Genomic DNA, 23,805 nt, shown 5'->3' with positions numbered 1-23,805 from the left:
AATGGGTCGGACAGACATCTGAAACTTACAGGACCCAATGTCCTGTTACTTTGAAACACCATTCGTGAACACGGAGCATAGGTTCATAAGGCTCCTATTCTGAATCCCTTAAGCCCCACTGAGGTTCTGTTATTACTGAATGTGTATGTCAGTGCCATAGATATGGGGTATATTTGCTGCCACAAATGACAGCAATACCCTACATCTCATGGCAGATATAGAAGATGCTGCATTGATCGCAAGATTCGATCAGACTGATTTGATGTCTTAAAATTAGGAATGGATGCATACAAATTTGCACTGCAAGTCACATAGTGTGTAAGAAAATTACAGTTCGTTATGTACTGTGTTGTAGAGATAAAGGTTGTTAAATTCCATTATGTTCGATCAACGTGACTTTGGTCAGTAAGGTTCAGCAAGAAAAATCCATCCCAAAATCATGTAAAGGTTGACATATTTCATCTGTGAGTTGCTGTTGTTGGCAAAGTAGTCATGGTCTTGTCATGGACCCCTGTTGTCATGTCTTAGACTACCATTATCATGTCTAGAACCCCTGTTAACCCTCATCTCATGTCTTGGACCCCCATTATCATGTCTGGGGCACCATTGTCATGTCTGGAACCCCCATTATCATGTTTGGGACACAATAATCATGTCTGGAACCCCCATTACCATGTCTTGGACCCCCATTATCATGTCTGGGGCACCATTGTCATGTCTGGAACCCCCATTATCATGTTTGGGACACAATAGTCATGTCTGGAACCCCCATTATCATGTCTTGGGCCCCTGTCTCATGTCTGGAACACCATTGTCATGTCTTGGGCCCCTGTCTCATGTCTGGAACACCATTGTCATGTCTTGGGCCCCTGTCTCATGTCTGGAACACCATTGTCATGTCTGGAACCCCCATTATCATGTCTTGGGCCCCTGTCTCATGTCTGGAACACCATTGTCATGTCTGGAACCCCCATTATCATGTCTGGGACACTATTGTCATGTCTGGAAACACCATTATCTTGTCTGGGACACCATTATCATGTCTGGAACACCATTGTCATGTCTGGAACCCCCATTATCTTGTCTGGGACACCATTATCATGTCTGGGACCCCATTATCATGTCTGGGACACCTTTGTCATGTCTGGAACCCCCATTATCATGTCTTAGACCCCCTTGTCATGTCTGGAACCCCTTTGTCATATCTGGACCCCATTATCATGTCTGGGACCCCATCTCATGTCTGGAACCCCCATGATCATGTTTGAGATCCCCATTATCATGTCTGGAGCCGCATTGTCATGTCTGGGACTGTAGGTATCATGTTTGAGACCCCTGTTATCATGTCTGGAACCCATTGTCATGTCCTGGATCCCCATTGTCATGTCCTGGATCCCTGTTGTCATGTCTGGGACCCCATTGTCATGTCTGGGACACAGTCAACTCAGCATAAACATCACTGTAAACATCCTTCAGTAAGTGACTAAACCTGGAAACCAAATGAAAAATACCCATTTAAAACAAGACAATATTCCATGATCATGTTTTCCTGCTGTAAAGTTTTGAAATCTTTGAAAGGATAAGAAAAGCAAGAAAACAGAGCTAGCGATAAACTGTTGTAAAATAATTAGTGTACCGAAATAGTCCAATGTTACACTCCTCTTGAACATTGTGTTTGTGCTGGAGGATGCTGTGCTCCAAGGGTGAGTCTAGTGAGGACCAAGTTTGCCCAGGATAATGGAATCAGCAGGCTCCTCTATATATTCTATGTTGGGTAAATTCAATCAGACTGCTTGATATTGACTGGTGACTGAAAGGACACCATTGTGTCAAGAAGAATCAATTTTAAAATGTCAACGGTGTTTGGAGATGAAAGGCTTGTCAAATCTGATCTAATTTATCTCTTAGGAGGAATAAAGGTGTGATATTGTGTGCTCTTGACCACCCTTTATCAAGAAGCCTTCATAATTCCTTCAATTATCAAGGCTTAGCGAAGCTTAGTATTGAATAGATCAGTCTGTCATCATATGGTGAGGTTGTGCAGTCATTTATGAAAATAGTTTGTTGTCATCAGAGCCTTACAGGATCTGTTTGATATGAGTCTGTATGACACATTTTCCCCTGATTATGATCCCAGATTTGTATTTGCTGTGCTAGTGCCTGTTGGTGTCTCCAACTCCAAGGCAATAAAAAGTGACTGAAGGGATCCACTGGTCAGGCTCACTGGCTGGGTAAATGGCATCTTATCCCATTTGCATTGATCAATGCTCATGATTTCGTCCCCTCACAGTGTGGCATTTAACAGCCAACAAATTAACAAATCCCAAGTGGTCTAATGTTCACTGACTGAAGAGCTGATGGTGGGGGTTCTTTTCCCAAACGTGTCATTTGAGACATTAAATATGTTGGTACCCCTAGCACTCTTCATTTTCGGTCTAAAACAAGGTCTGCCAGGATTAATGTCAGTATGTTATGTCTGTGAGGGGAATCCACGTTAAAACAAGACATGGTATGCCATTGGCCTAGTACTATAAAATGAAACTACAACTTTATGGATGACAACTTCAAGCTTCATTTCTTGACTCGCCATCTTCTAGAATGCTGATCAAACAATTAGTATTATAAAACCGGGATTGTAAATTAGCCTCGTACACCTACACATTCATGCATGAAGTTGTACAAGTGCAATACTCTTGAAAGCTAAGCCTAACCACATCTCTCCTGATATATACTTTTGGGCTTTCCTCCCACAATAGACCATGTCAAACTGAAATATTGTTCAAAGTGGCACTCATCCCAATTCACACACTGCTGTCCTAATAGGACAACAGGATATGTGATCCAGCACATTTACCTGTTTAGCTGTGAATGCATCTGAAGAGGGAAACACTTATAATGAGGAAGGAAGGTGTGATGCCCAAGGGTACACCTTTCCTTTCATCACATGTATACCACTCCCTTCCAGAAGGGTATTGACAGAACTTTCATCAGTCTTTGTACAAGTATAAGAAGTGTAGTAACACATCCATGCTCCTCCTCCACTAGGGGCTGCAGGTATTGACTTCCCATCCTATACATGTTAGGAATTATGATGTGCTGCACCCATAGGATGCTATCTCAATAGTTGATGCATTTTCCTTCAAGAACCCTTTTATACTTGAGGTGGAGTGTACTTTAGCCGTTCAAACTTTAGCTCAGTCCTTTTGATGGTAATGTGGTTGTACCTATGTTATCTATTGCACAGTCAGCATACATGGTTTGATAGAGGAACATAATTGTTTTTTCAAAGTTTGATTCAGTTCCATGGGGGGCGGTGGGGTAGCCTAATGGTTAAAGCGTTGGCTCGTCACGCTGAAGACCCGGTTCTAATCCCTACATGGGTACAATGTGTGAAGCCCATTTCTGCTGTCCCCTGCCGTGATGTTGCTGGAATATTGCTCAAAGCGGCGTAAAACCAAACTCAGTCAGTCAGTTCCATGGATGTTAATAGGTTAAACCTATGTTGTCTCTTGCACAGATCAGCCTACATTATTTGATGGGGGAAAAGATTGTATGTCCCTTGCCTTGCCTTATCAAGCACTTGCCTTGCCTTGCCACGTCAGATTTTATTGATGCAGTTTTTCAAATGCAACTTAAGGACATTGTTTCTATAAACAACATTCTCTCATACCTGATGCCTCACAAAAGAAAATAATGAAAGTTGACATGTTGTGACCCCAGTCATTCTGCAGCTGCTGATCTGATGCAAGCTTCAGAGATATTGGACACTGCAAAGATGCATGTGTCAGAAGAAATAGAACCTTTTAAGCTTACATTTGTAAAATAGGAAAAGATTTAACTTTGTGTGTGTAATTTGCTATGCTTGAAAACTAAGTACCTGTCAGTAACGATTTTTTAATGGCATTTAGATATTCTTTTCCCTTTCTGCTTCTTCGAGTTCCGTTGAAGAAGACTCTCTGAGCCTCTCTCTGCATGTATCGACTGGAGGTAATGGACCATGAAAAAATGGAATTGATTTGTGCAATTGCCTTGGGCATTGCGCAAACACTGGTAACAAATCTACCAATCTCATTCCTAATTCATTGAAGCACAATTTCAAGTAATGAAGCATTTGTCACAGGAAACTGTTCTACCAGTTTGATAACAACATTGAAAACTGACGCATTTCTGAAGATAACATCAATGTCTTCTTCAGCAACTTGTTTAGGCGTTCTTTATGTGAAGTATAGAAAGCATATCTGTATTTCCAATGAATAAAAGTGCAAGATTTCTTTGTTTTTCTATACCAAATAAGCATATTGGGCACACCATCACCATCATCAGTGCTGTTGCCAATCCCATGAACCATCATCCTCAGTTCACTACAGTGTCATTACACTCCCTCCCTCACTGTTTTGTGTTTTGTTTGATGTAATGTCGTTTGTGAAAGTTTTGTTTTAAGAGAGGAAACATTTACTCACTTAAAATGTAGGAAGTTTACTATTTTTGAGCAGCGTGACACATGCATCTGTCTTCAACTGTGAGTCATCTATGGTGCTGCAATTTGTTGCAAGCTAAGTTGTCATCTGATAATCATCCTTTATCTGTTGGCATGACATCTGTTTCACCCAAGTGGTAAATGTCACTCAACTCCCACACAAGATGCCCTGCTGTGATATAAGTGAAAAACTGTTCAAAGCCATGAAAAACCAACTCTCCTGCTCTGTAGGAAGTTGTATGGATTAATAAGAGACTTTATTAAATTACAGGATTGACACTCTATTTAATTATAACATGTTGGAGATCTTATAGTTTTTTGCCCACTAATCATCTGGAGTTGTTTTGATGCTTGTGTGTGGCTTGGCTGAATTACTTGTATGGAAGGGTTCAAAACATGTCCTGACCTATGAACTACACAAAAGCACAGATGTAAAATTTCTGGAAGATGTAAATCTTGCAGGCATTTAGCCATGACATTTGATGACAAATCACCAACTGTGTCATTGCAGTTTGTTGAAGAAACGACTTTCTGTTTAGCGACCATTAGGCTGAAATACTTTGTGCACATTGTACAGAATTGTCCAAGTGAAGGACAATAACAAGTTCACAAACTACAACCGGCCACAATATAGCCACCATTTTCAGTCATGTACAAATTTGCTTGAGACAGTAAGAAATCATTTGATAGGCAGGAATGCGTCAGGCATCCATTGAATTTACTTACGTAATTGTAATTAAGAAATTTATCAAAGTTTTGTGAAGTCAATTATTGTTACTTCTGAGTAGTTGCCATAATAAAGGGTAACTTGGTTGTAAAAGGGACCTCTTGATCCCTGTTGGGTACAGATATCCCAAATAGAGTTATATTTGCCATAATTCAGACAAGCGGGTTCTTTCTTCTTCTTTTTTAAGAAAAAGCATGAGTTGTACAAACAGCTGAACTTTATAGCACTGTCCATTGTTAGGCCATGGTCAAGTGCCAGAAACACTGAAATCAACAAACTAAATCTAATTTTGCTTTGTATTGGTAGTCTATGTGAAGAATCCTCATATGGCTAGTTTTGATCAAGTGTAAATGTTTTGGGGAATATGTACCATTACTATTTCATTCATAAAGCTTTCACAGCCATTTTCCCCTTTCCACCAAATGGAATCTGTTTCTGAAATACTCAAGACTGGGTATTCTTTTGCATGAGATCGATGTTCATGATGTAAATCACTTGATTGGTCAAGACTATGATTATTTTTCAGGCAGCCATTTTTAAGCTAAAATATTGCTGAGTGAAGCCTTAAATAACAAACAAAACGTGCAAACAAACTTTGGGGTACTGGGTAAACAAACTATTTATTTGGCTGCTAATAGGCTATGTTGAATTATGCAATAGCTTGCTTTTCAGTAGCCATCAATACTAAGACCTTAAAATGTATCCAGGCATTTGAGATAACCTTTTAGTCCATTGAGCAGTGTTCTGTGGTCACGTATTCACAAAGCTGTCTAAAAGCTAAGTTGTTGTAATGTTGTAGCTGCTATAATTTTAGCTGTGTGTATTCTATCACACTTGGTGTCTTATCTAACCTTCATGTTGTAAGTAAGATAATGTTATGATAGGTTCAAGGCAGTATAATTTTTATTCAAACGTTGCTAAGATTTGTCTCAGGACTGCTTAGTGAATAGGCATTTGTGATTTTGTCAAAAGCTAATTCCACATAGTGAATAGGCATTTGAAATTTTGGTTGGAAGTTGCTAAGATTTGTCTTAGCTAAGAAAGCTTAGCGAAAAGGCAGTTGTAATTTTGGTTGAAAGTTAGGTCCTTATTGACTCTGTCTGCCAGACAGCTAATGATTTGCTTACCTCTTATAGATTATGGACACTTCAGACATGTAGTGTTAGATTCCAAATACTTCTCAAAAACGATCGAAGTAAGAGCTGTGGTTCAATCTCCTTTATTTCAGTTGCCTATTTGTGGCAGATTTTTTCAGCTTGAAGAGGACCTGCAGCAAACCAGACATGTAGAAAGTGCAGATGGCCACTGTTGAATTAGAACTTTTTTATCAGGACGAAAGCAAAGTGGAAAGGATAATGAATTAGTAGCTTGATACTGATGCTTTGCTATCTGTTGTTGCAGGTATCTATTAGAAGATCAGCTGAAGGGACCCTCAAGTGTGGAGGGATATATCCGAGCTTTGGAGAAAGGCTGTCGGTGTATTGAACGTAAGTACATTAACAAGATAGATAGAAAAAGAAGGGTGAAATGCAGATTTCCTCTTTCCAGACTCCAGAGTGATTCTGAGACAGTAAGTAGCAATGCTTGTAGAAACTGAGTGAGTGAATTTAGTTTTACGCCGCTTTCAGCAATATTCCAGCAATATCAGGGCGGGGAACACTAGAAATGAGTTTCACGCATTGTGTCCATATGGGGATTCGAACCAGAGTCTTTGGCGTGATGAGTCAACGCTTCAACCACTAGGCTACCCGACCGCCCCTTGAAGAAACTGAAACATGAGAGTCAGGTGACCTCTGGGCCCTGTACCAAAAACCTATCTTAGCACTAAGATGATCATAATGTCCTTACTTTATTAGAGGTTTACCATAATTGTATCACTACAATCACTTTAAAGGATGAGGCCTTATGGCTGTATAACACTGACCCCAGTTTTTGTTGAGAAATGCTCACGCTCCCAGTCCAGGCTTAATTATTTACAGATTGGCACATTATAGCTTGCATATCACTATATGTCTTCACTCTCTTGATCACTCCGGCCACAATAAAAGTATTGAATCATTACCATGTCTGTTATTCATTACAATATCAGGTTCATTCCGTCCGTCTCAGTACGTGAAACATGTATTTATTAGTGACGAGGATGATTGCAGTAAAAGTAGCAGGTGTCTGCATGAATCCCCGCTACAAAATGCATTACAGTCCAGGAGGTTTTCGTGTAGAATAGCTCCCAGCATGCTTGGTTTGTAATATCACTATATGTGAGGTGTGATTACCGCCACAGTATTTCGGTTATATCATGGCATGTGGGGTGAATGTGGGAGGAAAGCCCACGGTAATGCGGGTCTTATAGATACGCTTATCTCTTTGGTGAAAGCTGTGGACAACACTGAAAAGGAAATCAATGTGAATAGCAATTGGAAAGTATGATCATTTTTTCACATGTCTTAACAGACGCAACTGTGAACAGCAAATCTGTGCCTTGCACGATTGGACCACCCGTGTCTCAAGGGCGCCATTGAGTCACACATCATGGACCACCCTTTATGCTGTCAATGACTGACTTCTGTTCTGACAGGATGTCTTGATAGTGCTTGAAGTTTGCTGACTGCAGTTATAGTGTAAAACAACACCTCAACTTCTACAAGCTGATCATTTGATTGAACAAGTCAGATTTGTGACGTGATTTTTGTGCAGTAGCAGCTTATTTGTATTGATACAAACATGTTATGACTGAGCTGATTCGGTATTTTTGCAGGGAAATTTTGTTTTCATAAGACAGGTTTTGTACGGATGGGTGTTCATTGCCCAAGGATTATTCCCAGGAGATATATTGCTTAGTGATTTGTGGGTTGGGGTCCTATTAATGTTTGACCTACAATATGCAGGGTAAGTACTTCGTGACATGAATTTATTATCAGGTATTCTGTGAGGATTTCATGTTTAAAGTGATCTGCAGCCAGTTATTATGCTGGTCATAAGAAGTTCTTTCAAGGGTCAGGTCGTGAGAATAATATATTCTCTTATAGTTTCACTGAATATGATAAATAACGATTACTGCTGTATGGATATTATATTGCCTTATAGATATTTGTTTTCATGTACATATATTTGTAATACATGTCATATTCATCTCCTAGTGTATTCTTCAAGCCCTGTGGGGTTAATGTTGAGGATCTTGCTTAGTTCAGCAACAAAAAGGACATAGACAAGGGGTGAATGACTTTTCTCAAGCTGCTACTGTGTGTAGAAGCTTCGTCTACAAGGTAGTGACAAGATAGCCACAGATATCAGTGAGAGACACAGCCTCTATTTACAGAACAAGAGAGGAAAATGTACTGCTTTGTACAATGCTGAGGAATCACAGTTCAGATTAAATTCAAGGGGTGTAAATATCAGCCGTCTGAATACTGCAATTCTTAACACGGAAGTTCCCATGCGTGTACCTCTGGTATTGAGCTAACTACAATTCTGGTCTTTGTGTCATTGTCTAGTGATGTTTACTTAGGCCAGACTTGAGAAATTTCATATGTCTTGGCGAGGGAGGGTGTTGTGTCAGGGATGGATTAAATTAGAGAGGTGTAGTGTGAAGATGTAGAGCAATGACCATTTATTGGGTTTAGAAAAAATCAATTTTTACCTTCTTACCATTGCGCAGGATAATATTATGTTTATTTTAACAATCAGTATGAGTTAACGATTATTTGAGAAGATTGTCTGGACTGGAAACATTGCCTTTTATGTAAAGGTTGTTTGCATGTAAAACATTCCCAAATTAGATTTTGATATTATTCTTTAAGTGCTTTTTTCATTGTATTTCTTTTTCAAAAAGGGAAAAATCAAATGGATGAAAAACAGTTGATTTGAGTCAGTAACCTATTTCAGCTTTGATCCTGGGAGAGTTGTCAAATGACATGAACATAAGGTTGTTTTTATTAGATCACACCAGATTGTAATCATATTGTAAATTGTCTTTGAATGTATTCATGTGACATAGATTCCATGTCTACAGTTTCCAGTGTGTTTAAATCCATGCAAAGCTTGTACTATAATGAAGATGGTTGGTGTTACTAGATTTGTTTACAGTCAACTGTCAAGTACGAACTAGACAAACATTTCTGTCTGTGTGTATGTGTGTGCACATGCATGAGTGTGTGTTCCACAAAGTGGTCCTAGTGCTACAACAATACTAAGCCAATGTAAAGCAATGATCTTCTTACCACAATGACCACTTTGTGTAACCAACAATTCCTACAACCTCTATACCTGTATTGATGTGGGGCAGTGGGGTAGCCTAGTGGTTAAGCATTTGCTCATCACGCCGAAGACCCGGGTTCTATTCAACTCATTGGTACAATCTGTGAAACCCATTTCTGTTGTCCCCAATGTGACATTGCTGGGATATTGCTAAAAGTGGTGTAAAATTAAACTCACTCACTCACTCACTTACTGTATTGATGTTTCCAGTTGACTGCTGGGATGGTCCAAATGATGAGCCTGTCATCTACCATGGACATACTCTCACTTCCAAGATTTCCTTCAAGGCCGTCATCGAGGCAATACGAGACTACGCATTTGTAAAGTCTGAGTGAGTACTATGTTAATGCCCATTACACTGCACGAACTCAGTGACTTGAGAAACCTTATGACAACACTCAAGACATGATGGACCAAAATATGATATGTTCATGGAACCAGATCCTGATTGCTATAGCACTTCTTATTCTGTATTAACAGAAAGAGCACCTGTTTCTTTTCCACAATGCTTCTTTGTGTATGAAGAAAATTATCCTGAGCCTTTTCCTTAATACTGAAAACTTTATATCAGTTTTGTTGGTCTGTGTCATTCACTTAGGTATAAACCTGTGTTTTGAAATTTGTGCTAATCTGTTACCTCAGAATCAGTATCTCTTTAATATAATCTGGAACTAAGCTCTCCAGCTTTCTTCATGTATCTTCAATATATAAATAAACAGAATCACAAGCTTTCAGCCTCCAGGACTTCTTAAGGCTCAATATTTTGGTTCATTATGCAATGTCACACTTGTTTTAATCTTTTTATGTTCATTAGTCATTCATTTAAGTTCTACCCATGAAGATCTAAGTTATCGTTCTTCTTCAGCCACCCAGTTTTGAAAGGTGACTAATGTGATTGGTTGACTTGGCATGTAGACTTGATTTATGCTTGTTATCATATCAACTATGAAAAATGCTTGTGATGTCAATGACTGGATTGTCTGGTCCAGAACTGATTATTTACAAACCGTCACTGGAGTATAGCTAGAATACTAGTAAGTGCGGCATTGATTAACAATCAAATAGACAAACGTTTCAAGTTCACATTGATAGTGTTATATTACCATTACCATTAGGATACTCAGATAACATTGCACACTAATCAACAAAAATAAAAAAACCTCTGTTTTAGGGATATTTTGGGAGTACAGTAGATCAGTTATTCTCATAACCTTGGGCTTTGACTTGGTCTTAGTATGTGATAAAAGAGTTCATTAGTGAAATAAGTCATCTGATATCAATAATATTGCATCATATTAAAAAAATATATCGACATCTACATTGCACAAATATGTTAAAGGTTACCTTGACATTTTACTTAAATGTGATTGACCTAAAGGATCTGTTTATATGAAGTTCCATGACTGTAGAGGAAAGCAATCCTCTGAAACAGACACGGTCATGACAATGTTTTCCAAAGAGCTGAATAATGACCATAACTTTAGACTATCTATCTAGAGAAAGTATATAGCAAATTTAATGACAAATGCATCAGTGCATTTCAGGAATTTGTAACCATAAACACTTTTTCTGTTCTTGTGACCTAAACACTTTTTCTGTCTTGTGACCTTGACCATTGATCTTTCCATGATGTTCTGGAAAGTCTGACAGAGCTATGTGGAAAATGTATCCATAATATCAATAGTCTTTGGGTTGTTGGATTTATGAAAACAATTCACAGTTGGGGAAAAGAAAGAACTGTGCATTCATTACAAGTGTTAGATGTCATGACTGCAAAATTCATGTAACATCAGTTACATTAGATAAACATGTGACTTAACTGAATACCTGTAGGTTCCCATTGAAAAGTACATTGTGTCTATAGTCTGTTTGCATTGAAAATGTATGGATGAATTTCACTTTAAACGAAAAAATAAATGAAATAAATGGAAATTTAGATTGCGAATCCTCATAATTTTACCTTGCCAGCTGAACATTTATATTTCAGAATTTTATTCAACTTAGGATAAAAGTTGTTTCACAAACGATCATAGATTCAAATCGCTGTTATTGATTTGTATTACAAGGGGGTAAGCGCAGTAGTTGGAACAGTGGAAACAAATGCATGTGCGGTTCGTGATGAGCGTTAACTTCAACCAACCCTACTTGTTTTCGGTGTTTCATTTAATGTGCATACTCCTTTGTAGTACAAACCAATAATAGTGATTTGAAACTATGATCGTTTATTAAACAACTTTTATCCTGAGTTGAATAAAATGCTGAGATTTAAATGTTTAATTGGCAAGGTAAAATTATGATTATTCGCAATCATACTTTCATTTTATTTGATTTAAAGTGAAATTCATCAGTATGTTTTCACTGCAAACAGACTATAGTTTGTGTATTTTAAACAGTCACTGACTGGTGTGTCTGAAAACAACATCTTTCTAATAATGTTGGGTTTTAAAATATTTGGCTTTTCTAAAAAGGTCAATGATTTACTGGAATTTCTACAAAACAGGATTTCAAGTCAAAATACTTAAAGTACTATGTGTGAAGCCCATTTCTGGTGTCCCCCACTGTGATATTGCTGGAATATTGCTAAAAGCAGCATAAAACTAAAACTTACTCACTCACAATACTTATGGCTATCAAAAGAAAACCCTTGGGTAAAATAACAAATAACCAAGAGCTATCTAATAAAGCTCTGTATACTGAAGGTTTTCATGCTTGTACTGTCGTGTTTCTCATCGTTGTCTTTCACCAATCAGAAGTAAGATTTCGCAATATTAATTTGAATTTTCGGGATAAAAACATCCAATATTGAATATTTCCAATCACTATTGATCTCCGAAATTTACACTCCATGAGAGTCCTGCGCGACTTAGAACACCCAGCTGATCTGAAGAATTTGCCAATGGTCAGATAGTGTTACATCCCCACAAGGCTTGTTCTGGTAGGGAGCAATGTCAATTTTCCTATTTTTCACACCAAAATGAGCAAATTAGTCCTTTTGATGTGACATTGGTGCTATGTCATTAGCTGCCATTTTGGTTTGATGCCTCTCTCCTGCTAATCAATTCCATTCAGATTTTGTTGAAGGTTCCCTACTCCTAAATGCAATTTCTACCTCTTTTGGCAGGATTGGAGCAGACTGCCCAGTTTTTGTTCGATAGTGCAGGCTCATGTGGCTGGTATTTTCAGATGCTGGTCTTTTATATAAAAAGAATGCTAGAAAAAAAGAAATTGAACAAATTCCAGAGTTATTGAAATGAAAAAAAGCTTTAATCATTCAAACTTTGTTGGGACTCTGAGAATGATTAAGTGTACTTTTTCTTAAATATTTTAAAATTACGTTTGTGAAGCAGATGGCTTTTTGTTGAAGAGTGAAAGGGATTAATATGTCTCAGAACTCTTTCCTTTGCAAGAACATGGCTTCATTAAAACATCTGAATAGGGAGGGGTGGTGGGTAGCCTAGTGGTTAAAGCTTTCGCTCGTGCACACCAAAGACCCTGGTAGTATATGGCAGACCATTTCTAGTGTCCCCCGTCACAATATTGTTGGAATATTGCTAAAGGTGGGGTAAAACTGAACTCCATCACTCACTCTGAACAGGAAATTATGTGTGCTCGGTAATAGGATTAAAGATAAGTATTAGTGTTAGTAGTGTCATTATGAATCTTCTCTGAAATTAAATAGAAAGATTCCAGTTGTACCACTGTCAGAATGTGTGATGAAAAACACATTTACCACTTTGTCAAGATCATTGAGTACTGGCATAGTGCTGACAGACAATGAAGTACAAATAGGCAAATGGGAGTCGAACCCACAATTGTTAGTGCCTACCAAAAGTATGTAATTCTTCACAGCACAATGCAGTGCCTTAGATGACCAGGTAATCTGTAATACACACGCTGAAACAAATATACTTCATGCTAGTCTAGAAGGTGTAGCAAGTCTAGTCGGTTATACAGACCCTGAAACAAATATACCTCATGCAAGTCTAGAAGGTGTAGCAAGTCTAGTCGGTTATACAGATGCTGAAACAAATATACCTCATGCAAGTCTAGAAGGTGTAGCAAGTCTAGTCGGTTATACAGACGCTGAAACAAATATACCTCATGCAAGTCTAGAAGGTTATACAGATGCTGAAACAAATATACCTCATGCAAGTCTAGAAGGTGTAGCAAGTCTAATCGGTTATACAGACCCTGAAACAAATATACCTCATGCAAGTCTAGAAGGTGTAGCAAGTCTAATCAGTCATACAGATCCTGAAACAAATATACCTCATGCAAGTCTAGAAGGTGTAGCAAGTCTAGTCGGTTATACAGACGCTGAAACAAATATACCTCATGCAAGTCTAGAAGGTTATACAGATGCTGAAACAAATATACCTCATGCTAGTCTAGAAGTTGTAGCAAGTGGGTTATACAGACCACAGAACAAATATACCTCATGTCAGTTATACATATGCTGAAACAAATATACCTCATGCAAAGTCTAGAAGGATGTAAACAAATCTATGCAAGTCTAGGTTATACAGACTAGCTTATAAACAAATATACCTCATGCAAGTCTAGAAGTTGTAGGTTATATACAGATGCTGAAACAAATATACCTCATGCTAGTCTAGAAGTTGTAGCAAGTCTAGTCGGTTATACATATGCTGAAACAAATATACCTCATGCAAGTCTAGAAGGTGTAGCAAGTCTAGTCGGTTATACAGACGCTGATACAGACGCTGAAACAAATATACCTCATGCAAGTCTAGAAGGTGTAGCAAGTCTAGTCGGTTATACAGACGCTGAAACAAATATACCTCATGCAAGTCTAGAAGGTTATACAGATGCTGAAACAAATATACCTCATGCAAGTCTAGAAGGTGTAGCAAGTCTAGTCGGTTATACAGACCCTGAAACAAATATACCCAATGTAACCCATGCAAGTGTAGAATGTGTGGCAAGTCTAGTAGGTTTTACAGACCCTGAAACAAATATACCCAATGTAGCCCATGCAAGTGTAGAATGTGTGGCAAGTCTAGTCGGTTATACAGACCCTGAAACAAATATACCCAATGTAACCCATGCAAGTGTAGAATGTGTGGCAAGTCTAGTCGGTTTTACAGACCCTGAAACAAATATACCAAATGTAGCCCATGCAAGTGTAGAATGTGTGGCAAGTCTATATTACCACAGTTTCTGAAAATGAAGAAAGTCTCTGGGCTCCTTTTTATTGTATTTCAGTTTAATTAAAAAACTTTTTACTAGACTAGCTGTTAGTCTAATGTCCAGGCTACCTTTTCCCCTGTGATATTAAGTTCTGACTGGGGTTTGAAGTAGTATTTTTTACTGAATAAATGAAGGCTGCATATTTGAGGAAGCTTGTTGTGCACATGCAGTCTGATTGATTGTAGAGGACATCATAGTCCTGCAGTTTACAATATTAGAGATGGAGGCTTTTCATCTCAGACTGAATCTGTCCCTTTTTGAAGCCACACATCTTTCTTAGCTAGATATTACTGTCCTCGCCAGCTTTCAAAGTGTGAGAGGATATGTTTCTTCTGAATTTTTAAAATTGTGTTGTGGTTGATATGCACACCAAAAATCTTGACAAAAGTTTTCCAGCACTGTTGGCATACAAACTCACCACGATATTGTTGGAGCACCTTCACAGTGTTCACGAATAGCGTCTGACCCTCTGACAAATCCGGCAGATTCGCCAACGGTCCGATAGAACTCTTCAACCTGCCGGCCCCAGTTTCTGACTGTATATTCCACAATGACTTTGACTGAAGTTGTTATATGTGACATGTGACACTTGTTTGCTGTTTATGAATCTTATGTTTGTTAATAATTTCAATGCCAATATAAGAAATATTAAATCTTAAATGTGTGTTTAATTTTGTTCTATGGGTCCTGTGAATTTTCAATGGGTCAGACAGACATCTGAAACTTACAGGACCGAAAGTCCTGTTACTTTGAAACACCATTCGTGAACACTGCCTTCAGCCTTATCCAGATGTAGTGGTCAGACTTTTCCTTAGAGAGTGTTCAGATTTATCCCAACATAATGTGCAGTCTTATCCTAATAGAGTTCAGACTTATCCTAATAAAGTGTTCAGATGTATCAGAATAGAGTGTTCAGATGTATCAGAATAGAGTGTTCAGTCGTCTCCCAACAGAGTATTCAAACTTATTCCATTGTGTTCAGAGTTTTCCCAACAGCATGTGCAGACTTATCCCAGTAGTGTTTTGACTTATCCAGATGTAGTGTTCAGATGTATCCCAATAGTGTTCAGACTTACCCAGTATTCAAACTTATCAGAATAGAGTGTTCCTACATATCCCAATGTAGTTTTCAGATTTATCCTGATACAGTGTTCAGTCTTATCCCAATAGAGTATTCATAATGACTTATCCCAGTGTAGTGTTCAGGTTTATCCAAATAATACTTGATTAATCTGAGCCAGCATGGCTGGAAAGCCACTATGGATGACCATGAAATATATTGATCCTTGCCAACAGAATGAGAAACGATAACATAGACAGCAGGATTGAGTGTCATTGGTTGGTAAAACCAAATATGTTGATGAAAAATTCATTAAGTTGAGAAAAAGAAAACATTTCCTGATCATGAAATACTAAGAGTTTTAAAAAGTCAGCAGTTGAATGTATTCAGATAATGCATAAAATTCTCCATATTCCTGAAATGCTTTGTTCATTTCTTAAGGATTAAAAATATTTTCAAGTAAAAGAAGGTAGAAACCTACAAGTTGCTGTCTTATCAACCTACTCAATAACAGTTAACAGTGATTAGATGTTACGTCTAATTATTCCCGGTCAGTAATTATAATCTGTATTGCTATTTGATATTGGAGGCGTCATACAGGCTGCCTGAAGATCAGCTCCCAGACTTCTCTATTATGTAGTCTGTCAGGCTCACCGCCAGTCAAAATACATTCTTGTCTTTTTATATGACCACATGGTATTCTGAAGGATTGGATCAGGCACCTAGATTGCTTTTGGGTCCAAATAATTCCCTATTAATCATCCTATCAGCACCTTTGGCTTTTAAGGACGATAATTTAACAGGGTCAATAAGATCGGTGAAATGATGCAGCAGTAACAGGTTTCAGGTTGATGTGCACAACATGTGCAGCATAAAATGTGTGTGGAGTAATGAGTGTTGCTGATGGCTTGTGAAGAGGTGTGGCCTTTTCGGAACTGGCTGACCTGATGGGGCCAGTGTCTGTAGTATTTCTTAACCTTTGTGGGGAGCTGGGAGAAGAGTGCAGCATGCCCTTCTATAATCTGTATAGCCTTTCATATATTAGAAGTATTCTTCAGTCTTTGTAGGACAATCTGTAAATAGCAGAACCAGCAGGAGGCATACGAGTGAAGAACTGCATATAATTATCGACTTCACACATATCAGTTTAAACTTGTGTTGTCATAGTCATCCTTAATTACTGAGACCCATGAAGATGCAGGTTAGAATTGATCTTCAGCTAGGGCTCTCGCGAGTCCAAAATTTGAGACTCGAGTACTCGAGGGGTCAGGCACAACTCGACCAGAGTACCCGACAGTTTGGATGCTTATCGAAAGCCAACATTCAAGCATACACGTGACAACATGTGTGCGCAAAGCTGGAAGATATTTAGACAAAGCATTCATTGATTGGTGCTGGAATTGAATACCTTGTAAAGATGGATCGACTAAGGAACTTAAAGAATATGTAAAGCAGGATTGGTGTTTATTTGAGACTTCTTATAGTGAAAACGTTTTGGTTTCAAACTAAACACTAAGCATTTATGGAGTAACACTACACTGAATTTCTTCTTCCGAAACTCTCCTGAACGGAGATCACGTCAATGGTATTTATTGTGATTAAAACTTTAACTATATCAGGATTTAGGTCTCCAAGTGTGAATGTTATTTTCAATGGGTTTGATGTGTTGATTGTTGAATATGTAACACTGAAATACGCTGGATAAGAACAAATGAATATCTATGTACAAAACAAGTTGAACAACAAGAGTGAAGACTAATTGTATCAAATTGTTTGTTTAATGAAATTAAGTCAAGAACACAAGGCCAGGTTTTAATGAACATAGTATATTACTGAAACACGACAGATATCATGCTACCATTTCTTTCATTTTTGCTTTAAAATTGCCGTTAAAGGGTTAATTAATACCGGCGATTAAAAGTGGCCAAAAGTCGCCTGCTTCCCTCTCGCCGCCAACCGAAACCACAGACAGGTTACGTAACTCTGTCGCCAGAGCACTGCAGTGACGCCATATGAGGAACGATTTTCAGTTAGTTGTATAGAAAATGTGTAGCACGCCATCATTTTGATGATTTCGACATCAACGACGACATGCCGAATCGCTGCTTTGTCGTCAATTGCTCCTAGGGTCGGGCGATGGTGTCCCCATGCACAGATTTCCACAGGACCCCGCAGTTCGTGCTAAATGGGTTATGTTTGTGAGTGCTGCGAAGCGGCGTTGTGGAAGCCTGAAACGATATCTTACTTGTGTTCAGATCGCTTCACGGAAGTTAAAGAATCAAAACTACTTACTAGTTGTAGTAAAATATCTATATGATTGATGACCATAAAGATTTTCTATGACACAACTTGTAACATAACGATTTCTTCCTCGGAAGTGAGGTTGTGGTCGGTAACAATAATATTGTAAGTAGTATTATATTGACACCCACCTCGCTGCCACGAGAGAAATTGTTATGTTATACGCTATGTCATGCAAAATCCTATTGGCCATCAATAAAATACATATTTTACTACCAGTAGAAAAGTAGTTTTGATTTTGTAACTCGGTGAAAACAAACCTAAATACCATTTATCCTCAGACTGGCGGATGTTCCCGATAGGGCGCCGCCATTTTTGAAAATAGTAAAGTCTGTTAGAATTAATGAGATTATAGTTTGTTTTCATCAAGTTAGAAAATCAAGACTACTTTCTACTAAGTAGTTAAATATGTATTGGAATCATAACCAAACGGATTTTGCATGACACAACTTACAACATAACGATTTCTTCCACGGAAGCCGCAGGTGGGGGTCGAAGTCACAATACTGCGCCGATAAATTTCTTGCTACATTCCCATGGTTAATGTCCACTCACCAGTATGTAGATACTAGTCAATGTGCGTCTTTATATTTGGTCTTATAATCCTAATTAGTTTATTATCATACTTGTATGCATTTTGAAACTAAATAAAAAGCAGACGATCTGCTGATACTTATAGTGAATTTATAACAGAACTGTAATATCTAGACATTTTATAGTTTGCCAATGTGAATCATAATTCGCACACACACCCTAGTGCATGTTGTCTGTCTCATTACACTTCACGGCTAAAACAATGATTCTGTTGAATGCTACGACAAATGAATAAAACATAATGCAAATATTAAAATTAAAACAGATTAAAGTTATAGGAACAATATCAGGCCATTACCTTGTTCGAGGAATGTATCCATCAATATCCACAAAACTGTTCCAAATGATGTGTCTTTTAACAGTTTAATATACTGAAAAAGTGATAAATCTTTTCAGGTATTGGTGTATAGTCTCATTGGTCACCCAAGATAGCACACCTGGCAACTAATTGCATAATGTCCGCCTTTCTTTAAAAACAGTAATTTAGTTAGCCAATAATGGGCAATCAATCAATGTATTGCCGGTTAATCCTTTGAAAGAAGGACGTTGTTTTACATGAGACACCGACACGACAGAGTGTATTCAGTATAGATTAGTAAATCTACATACATAAACACTACCTTTGACAATTCCGCTGTGTAAGATAAAAGTAATTAATCAATCAGCGTGTTATCGGTTAATCCTTTGATCGATGTTTATAATGTTTAATATTTACTCCAGACACAAGAAATGCCAAATGGGAACCTTTGTCGGTAATCTAAGTGTGTTACCACTAATTATACCTGTTATAAATTCATTAACTGACCATCAAGTGAATGATGACAAATAACATGTGTAGGTTTATACCGCCTAACACGGGTTACAACAAGGGAGTATTAATTGCTGTATTGCATGTGAAAACTTATGGGCCGACACTGTTTTGAGAATACAAACAGATTTTTACATGACATGATTAAATATCGAGGTAAAAAAAAAAAACACAGAAATGGGATCAATTTGGATCAGTCATTATACAAATAGGGCCTAACGACACCAATCGATTTTGACAGAATCGCCTCTATGAAAACAAGTTGTAACTCGGAAACTAGGCAAAGCAGGAGACAAAATTAAATGACAGTAGATTGTGAGAACATATAGCTTTCATTTTCCACAACAATTGTCACGATTTCAGGTTTATACAAGCCTGTAAACAAGATAATTTAACCCCTAAAATGTAGATGAATTCTGCATCGGCCCTCAAAGCTATTCCTCATATGACGTCACAGAGGCGCGCCGCTCTGATTGGTTGAAATTTCGTTCGCGGGTGAGAATTGTGCACTGTTGTCAAAAAGGTCGATTTAAGTCAATTAAAGGTCGAAATGAGTAGTTTTAATGACGGGGTTTCATTTATAACGATGCCAGTAAGTGATTTATGTATTTGTACCCCCTAGGGTTTATGTGACCTTTAATAGTGACGTAATTTTATCACGAAACAACACGTCAACTTTCTTGAAGTTAAAATATGAATGCAAACCTGTATGCATTCATATATAGCCTAACAATATGACTAACATATTTACTATAAACCAAACAAATTTAAAACATGAACTGGTACTGAAAATGAAACATTAACTATAAGGCTTTTGCCAACACTGTCCTTGTACATGTATACAGTCCATCAGTTTGTAATGTCGGGGAGAGTGGGTAACGCAGGCAAAGGAGCTTGGTGAGGGGTCTCTCTAGGAGCGGCAAGGGGGATCTCTGTTCTAGTGTCATCAGGAGTTTTTTCTAATAACAGGGTTCACGCTTGAGACTGAAGGGGGTTCTTCCTCTTTTAATGTATCTCATAGATTCTTGTGAAGGAATATGATTGCATCTGCAGTCTCCGGACTCATGGCAGCCCGTTGTTTAGTAATGGTGAGTCCGGCAGCAGAGAACGCGGGTTCAGATGGAACACTGGTTCTAGGCATACAGAGATACCTCTTGGCAAGTGGTGCTATACGTGGGAACAAGTTCTCATTCTCCCGTCACCAAGATAGTGATAGAGACTTCAAAGTAGACCTTTCTCTCACTCATGTTTTTGCGTTCAGGAACTCAGTGTATTCTGTTCTGATGTCTCGTTTGTCTTGATGTCGTCTGATATTTCGATGACGTCACTGAGCAGGAACGACATCGCATCTTCTGATTCACTGAATTTGAATTTCTTCACACTTGGCTGAGCTGGCTCGAAAGGAGATCATTGCTCTTCTTTCACAACCTTGCAGCCATAGGTAGGTCAGTGTCGGTACACGGCAAGTCATCTGCTGCCTGAGTGATGAGGTCAATAACTGCATCCTGGACTTCAGTTCTCTGTTCAGGCTTAAGACACTTCAGGTTCTTGTAGCATGGGTCAACTGCTGACGCTGTCAGTGTAGGGGATTGTAGGAATCCGTCCCGAAAGAGGCGTGAGGAAAGACTGGCGGAGATCCTCATCTTCATATCACCAATGATGTTGAAGTCAAGATCTCTCACTACAAGGTGATTGTCAACAAGTGCAGTGACTAAAGATTAGACGCCAGATGCTGTTGGAAATTCCTCACTACACAGAGCTTTTGTTGCTGAAACAAGAGGTTTCAGTGCTATAACAAGCCGGTCCACTAACGTCCAGTGTTTGTCCTTAAAGTCTAGGTGTTTGTGTTTCTTGACAAGGGGATCACAAAGTTTTGCAGTAATGTCACCATGCAAGAGGGACAGACGGTCAAGCAGAAAGTAGACAGAAATTCCAACTTGTCACAACATCGGTGATGACATGTTTGGGGGTTTTCATATTTTTTCTGATGACATTTGAGAAACTGTGTTGCCATTGTCGACTTTGCAAAAAATGCCACAAGTTTGCGTGCATGCATTAGCATGTTTTCAATGCCAGGTACCTTGAGCCCATCATTGACAGTAAGTTGCAGTGTGTGGGCAAAACAGCGGATATGGGGATAGCCAGTCGTTTTTGCTGCGACTGACATATTTGAAGCATTGTTAGTTGTAATGCTAGACACTGTTTTGATACTCAATTCCTCCTGAATTGATTTCAGATTTGCGGCAATATTTTCACCGGTGTGCCTCTCTTCTACATGCTGTGTTGCAAGGATGCATGACTTTAAATTCCAATCTGATAGGTAGTGGGCAGTGACAGTGATATAGCCGTGAGGGGCTATGCTGGTCCACATGTCCATAGTTAGGGCAACAGCAGGTTCTGTTTTGAGTACTGATATTATGTTCTTGCAATCTTCATACAACTTCATGAGGTAGTTGTGAATTGTCGGGGCACATGGGACCTGGTAATTTGGGTTCAATGCTTCATAGAAAGCCCTGAAACCCTTCCCTTTAACAAGGCTTATTGGTCACATATCTTTAACACACATAAGGGTTGTTTTTTGCGTAAGACCTTCATACCATTTTCTGTCAACAGGCTTGCGACTTTTGCTAACAAAATTACTAAACTGCCCCAGCGTTGCTTGCTGAGCTGGTTTTCTGGCCACAGTGCTTATTTGTGGGTGCTTACAGGACAAATGCTTACGATTGGAACTTGTCGTACTGCCTCCGTAACTAAGGGAAACATCAGAAAGACAGCATTTCGGGTTTTTTGGCAACTAAATCAAGATCAAGATGCGTCCAGACATTGGATTTCTTCTCACCATCCATCTTGATTGCGTGAGACGTTTAGAGTTATCTCCCCTACGAGTCCTTGAGTCCATTGAATTGGACTCGAGTCCCGCTTTACCCGACTCGGCCCTGAGTACTCGTGAGAGCCCTATCATCTTCAGCAAACCATGCTTGTCATGAAAGGCAACTAAGCGGATTGGGTGGTCAGACTTACTGACTTGGTTGACACATGTCATCGTATCACAATTCAGTAGATTCATGTTCATGATGTTGATAACTTGATTGTCTGGTCCAGACTCGATTATTTACAGACCGATGCCTTATAGTTGGAATAGCAACATAAAACAACAAACAAAAACCTAAACCTAAACCTCAAATACTGATATGTGTGGCCTATTTAACATAAGTTTTTATCTACAATTGGACCATGTTATCTTGAATATTGCGACATCTCATACCAATTATCTGAAGAGGATTGTGTTGGCCATCTATCAGTCCCCTGTACATTTTTTCTGTTTTCAGAGAAGAACTCCTAAACCATTGAATATGTCAAGTCTTTGAATGGTACTTAGAAGTGATACACAAAAGGGGAAAAGTTTATAGATGTCAACTTCTGTAATGTGAGGAGAACAACATTTAATTTCCTCACATTAAAGAAGTTACACTGACGTTTATACGCTTTCCCGTTGTTGGATATGAAAATATGTGTTAAATCTTGCTATACAGATCAGTCTAGTGGTTTGGTGCCTGTTGAATATAAGCAGCCAAATTCAATTGGTGAATTGCACGGGATAGAGGTGATATGTCATCTCCTTATAACTGTTGTTGTACCTCCATAGATTAGATTAGTGCAAATATCAACTGGTATGCCAGACCTATCAACATATCTGTTTGTTTGTTTTGTGATGCCAGCCTGTAACAAAATCAAGCTTGTTGGACTAGGCAATCCAGTGATTCATGTTTTCAGCAATGGTCTGTGCCATGGAAGTTGGACGAACCCCCAACCCAATTCCTGAAATCTGCCAACTGGTGCCATGAAGGCACCTCTAACAACAAACATGAGTTACTTCGTCACTATTGTAGCCCAAGATATAGAACAATTATTTCATAGAACCGACCTTGTCCCTAATGTGACCATCCTTGTGATGTTGGAATCGATATTTATGTAACCTAATTACTGTAACAGAAGAGTTATAATGAAACAAAAGTAAACCAAAAGGTTCTATTATTAAATTGAATCTTTAGAGGAAAAACACATCATTTTGATCATCTCTTCTGGTAATGCAAAACTTGGATTGATTTTTTTTCATCCAATGTCAGCTTTAAATATGATGTCTAATTATCAAGGAAGATGAAGAGTCTATGGGTTTATTTTGTCAGCCTGAATAATGAAAACTGGGAAGATGTAATGAAGAGGTTGTGGAGGCAGTCTTAGAGTTTCTCCTTTGCTTTGAATCTGAGGGGAACCAGATTAGTGACCTTGCTCTATCATCCCCTTCTGTCTGTACAATAAAAGAAAGCCATTCTCCAGGAGCGTGGACATAAAGAACGTATCACAATCTACAC

General features: G+C 38.6%; 1 protein-coding gene across 1 annotated transcript in view; it reads left to right on the top strand.

Moving 5' to 3' along the window:
* Positions 1-23,805, top strand: part of LOC124256235 (inactive phospholipase C-like protein 2) — a 222,722-nt gene that overhangs the window by 173,951 nt on the left and 24,966 nt on the right. The window contains 2 exon segments of the mRNA XM_046690208.1: positions 6,606-6,691; positions 9,669-9,789. Coding sequence (XP_046546164.1) covers positions 6,606-6,691; positions 9,669-9,789 — 207 coding nt within the window.

This window comes from Haliotis rubra, unplaced genomic scaffold (assembly GCF_003918875.1).
Source record: "Haliotis rubra isolate DU_JTF1 unplaced genomic scaffold, ASM391887v1 Scf620, whole genome shotgun sequence".
NCBI lineage: Eukaryota > Metazoa > Mollusca > Gastropoda > Lepetellida > Haliotidae > Haliotis > Haliotis rubra.
Note: the sequence above shows the minus strand (reverse complement) of the source record. Positions and strands in the feature narration are given on the sequence as shown.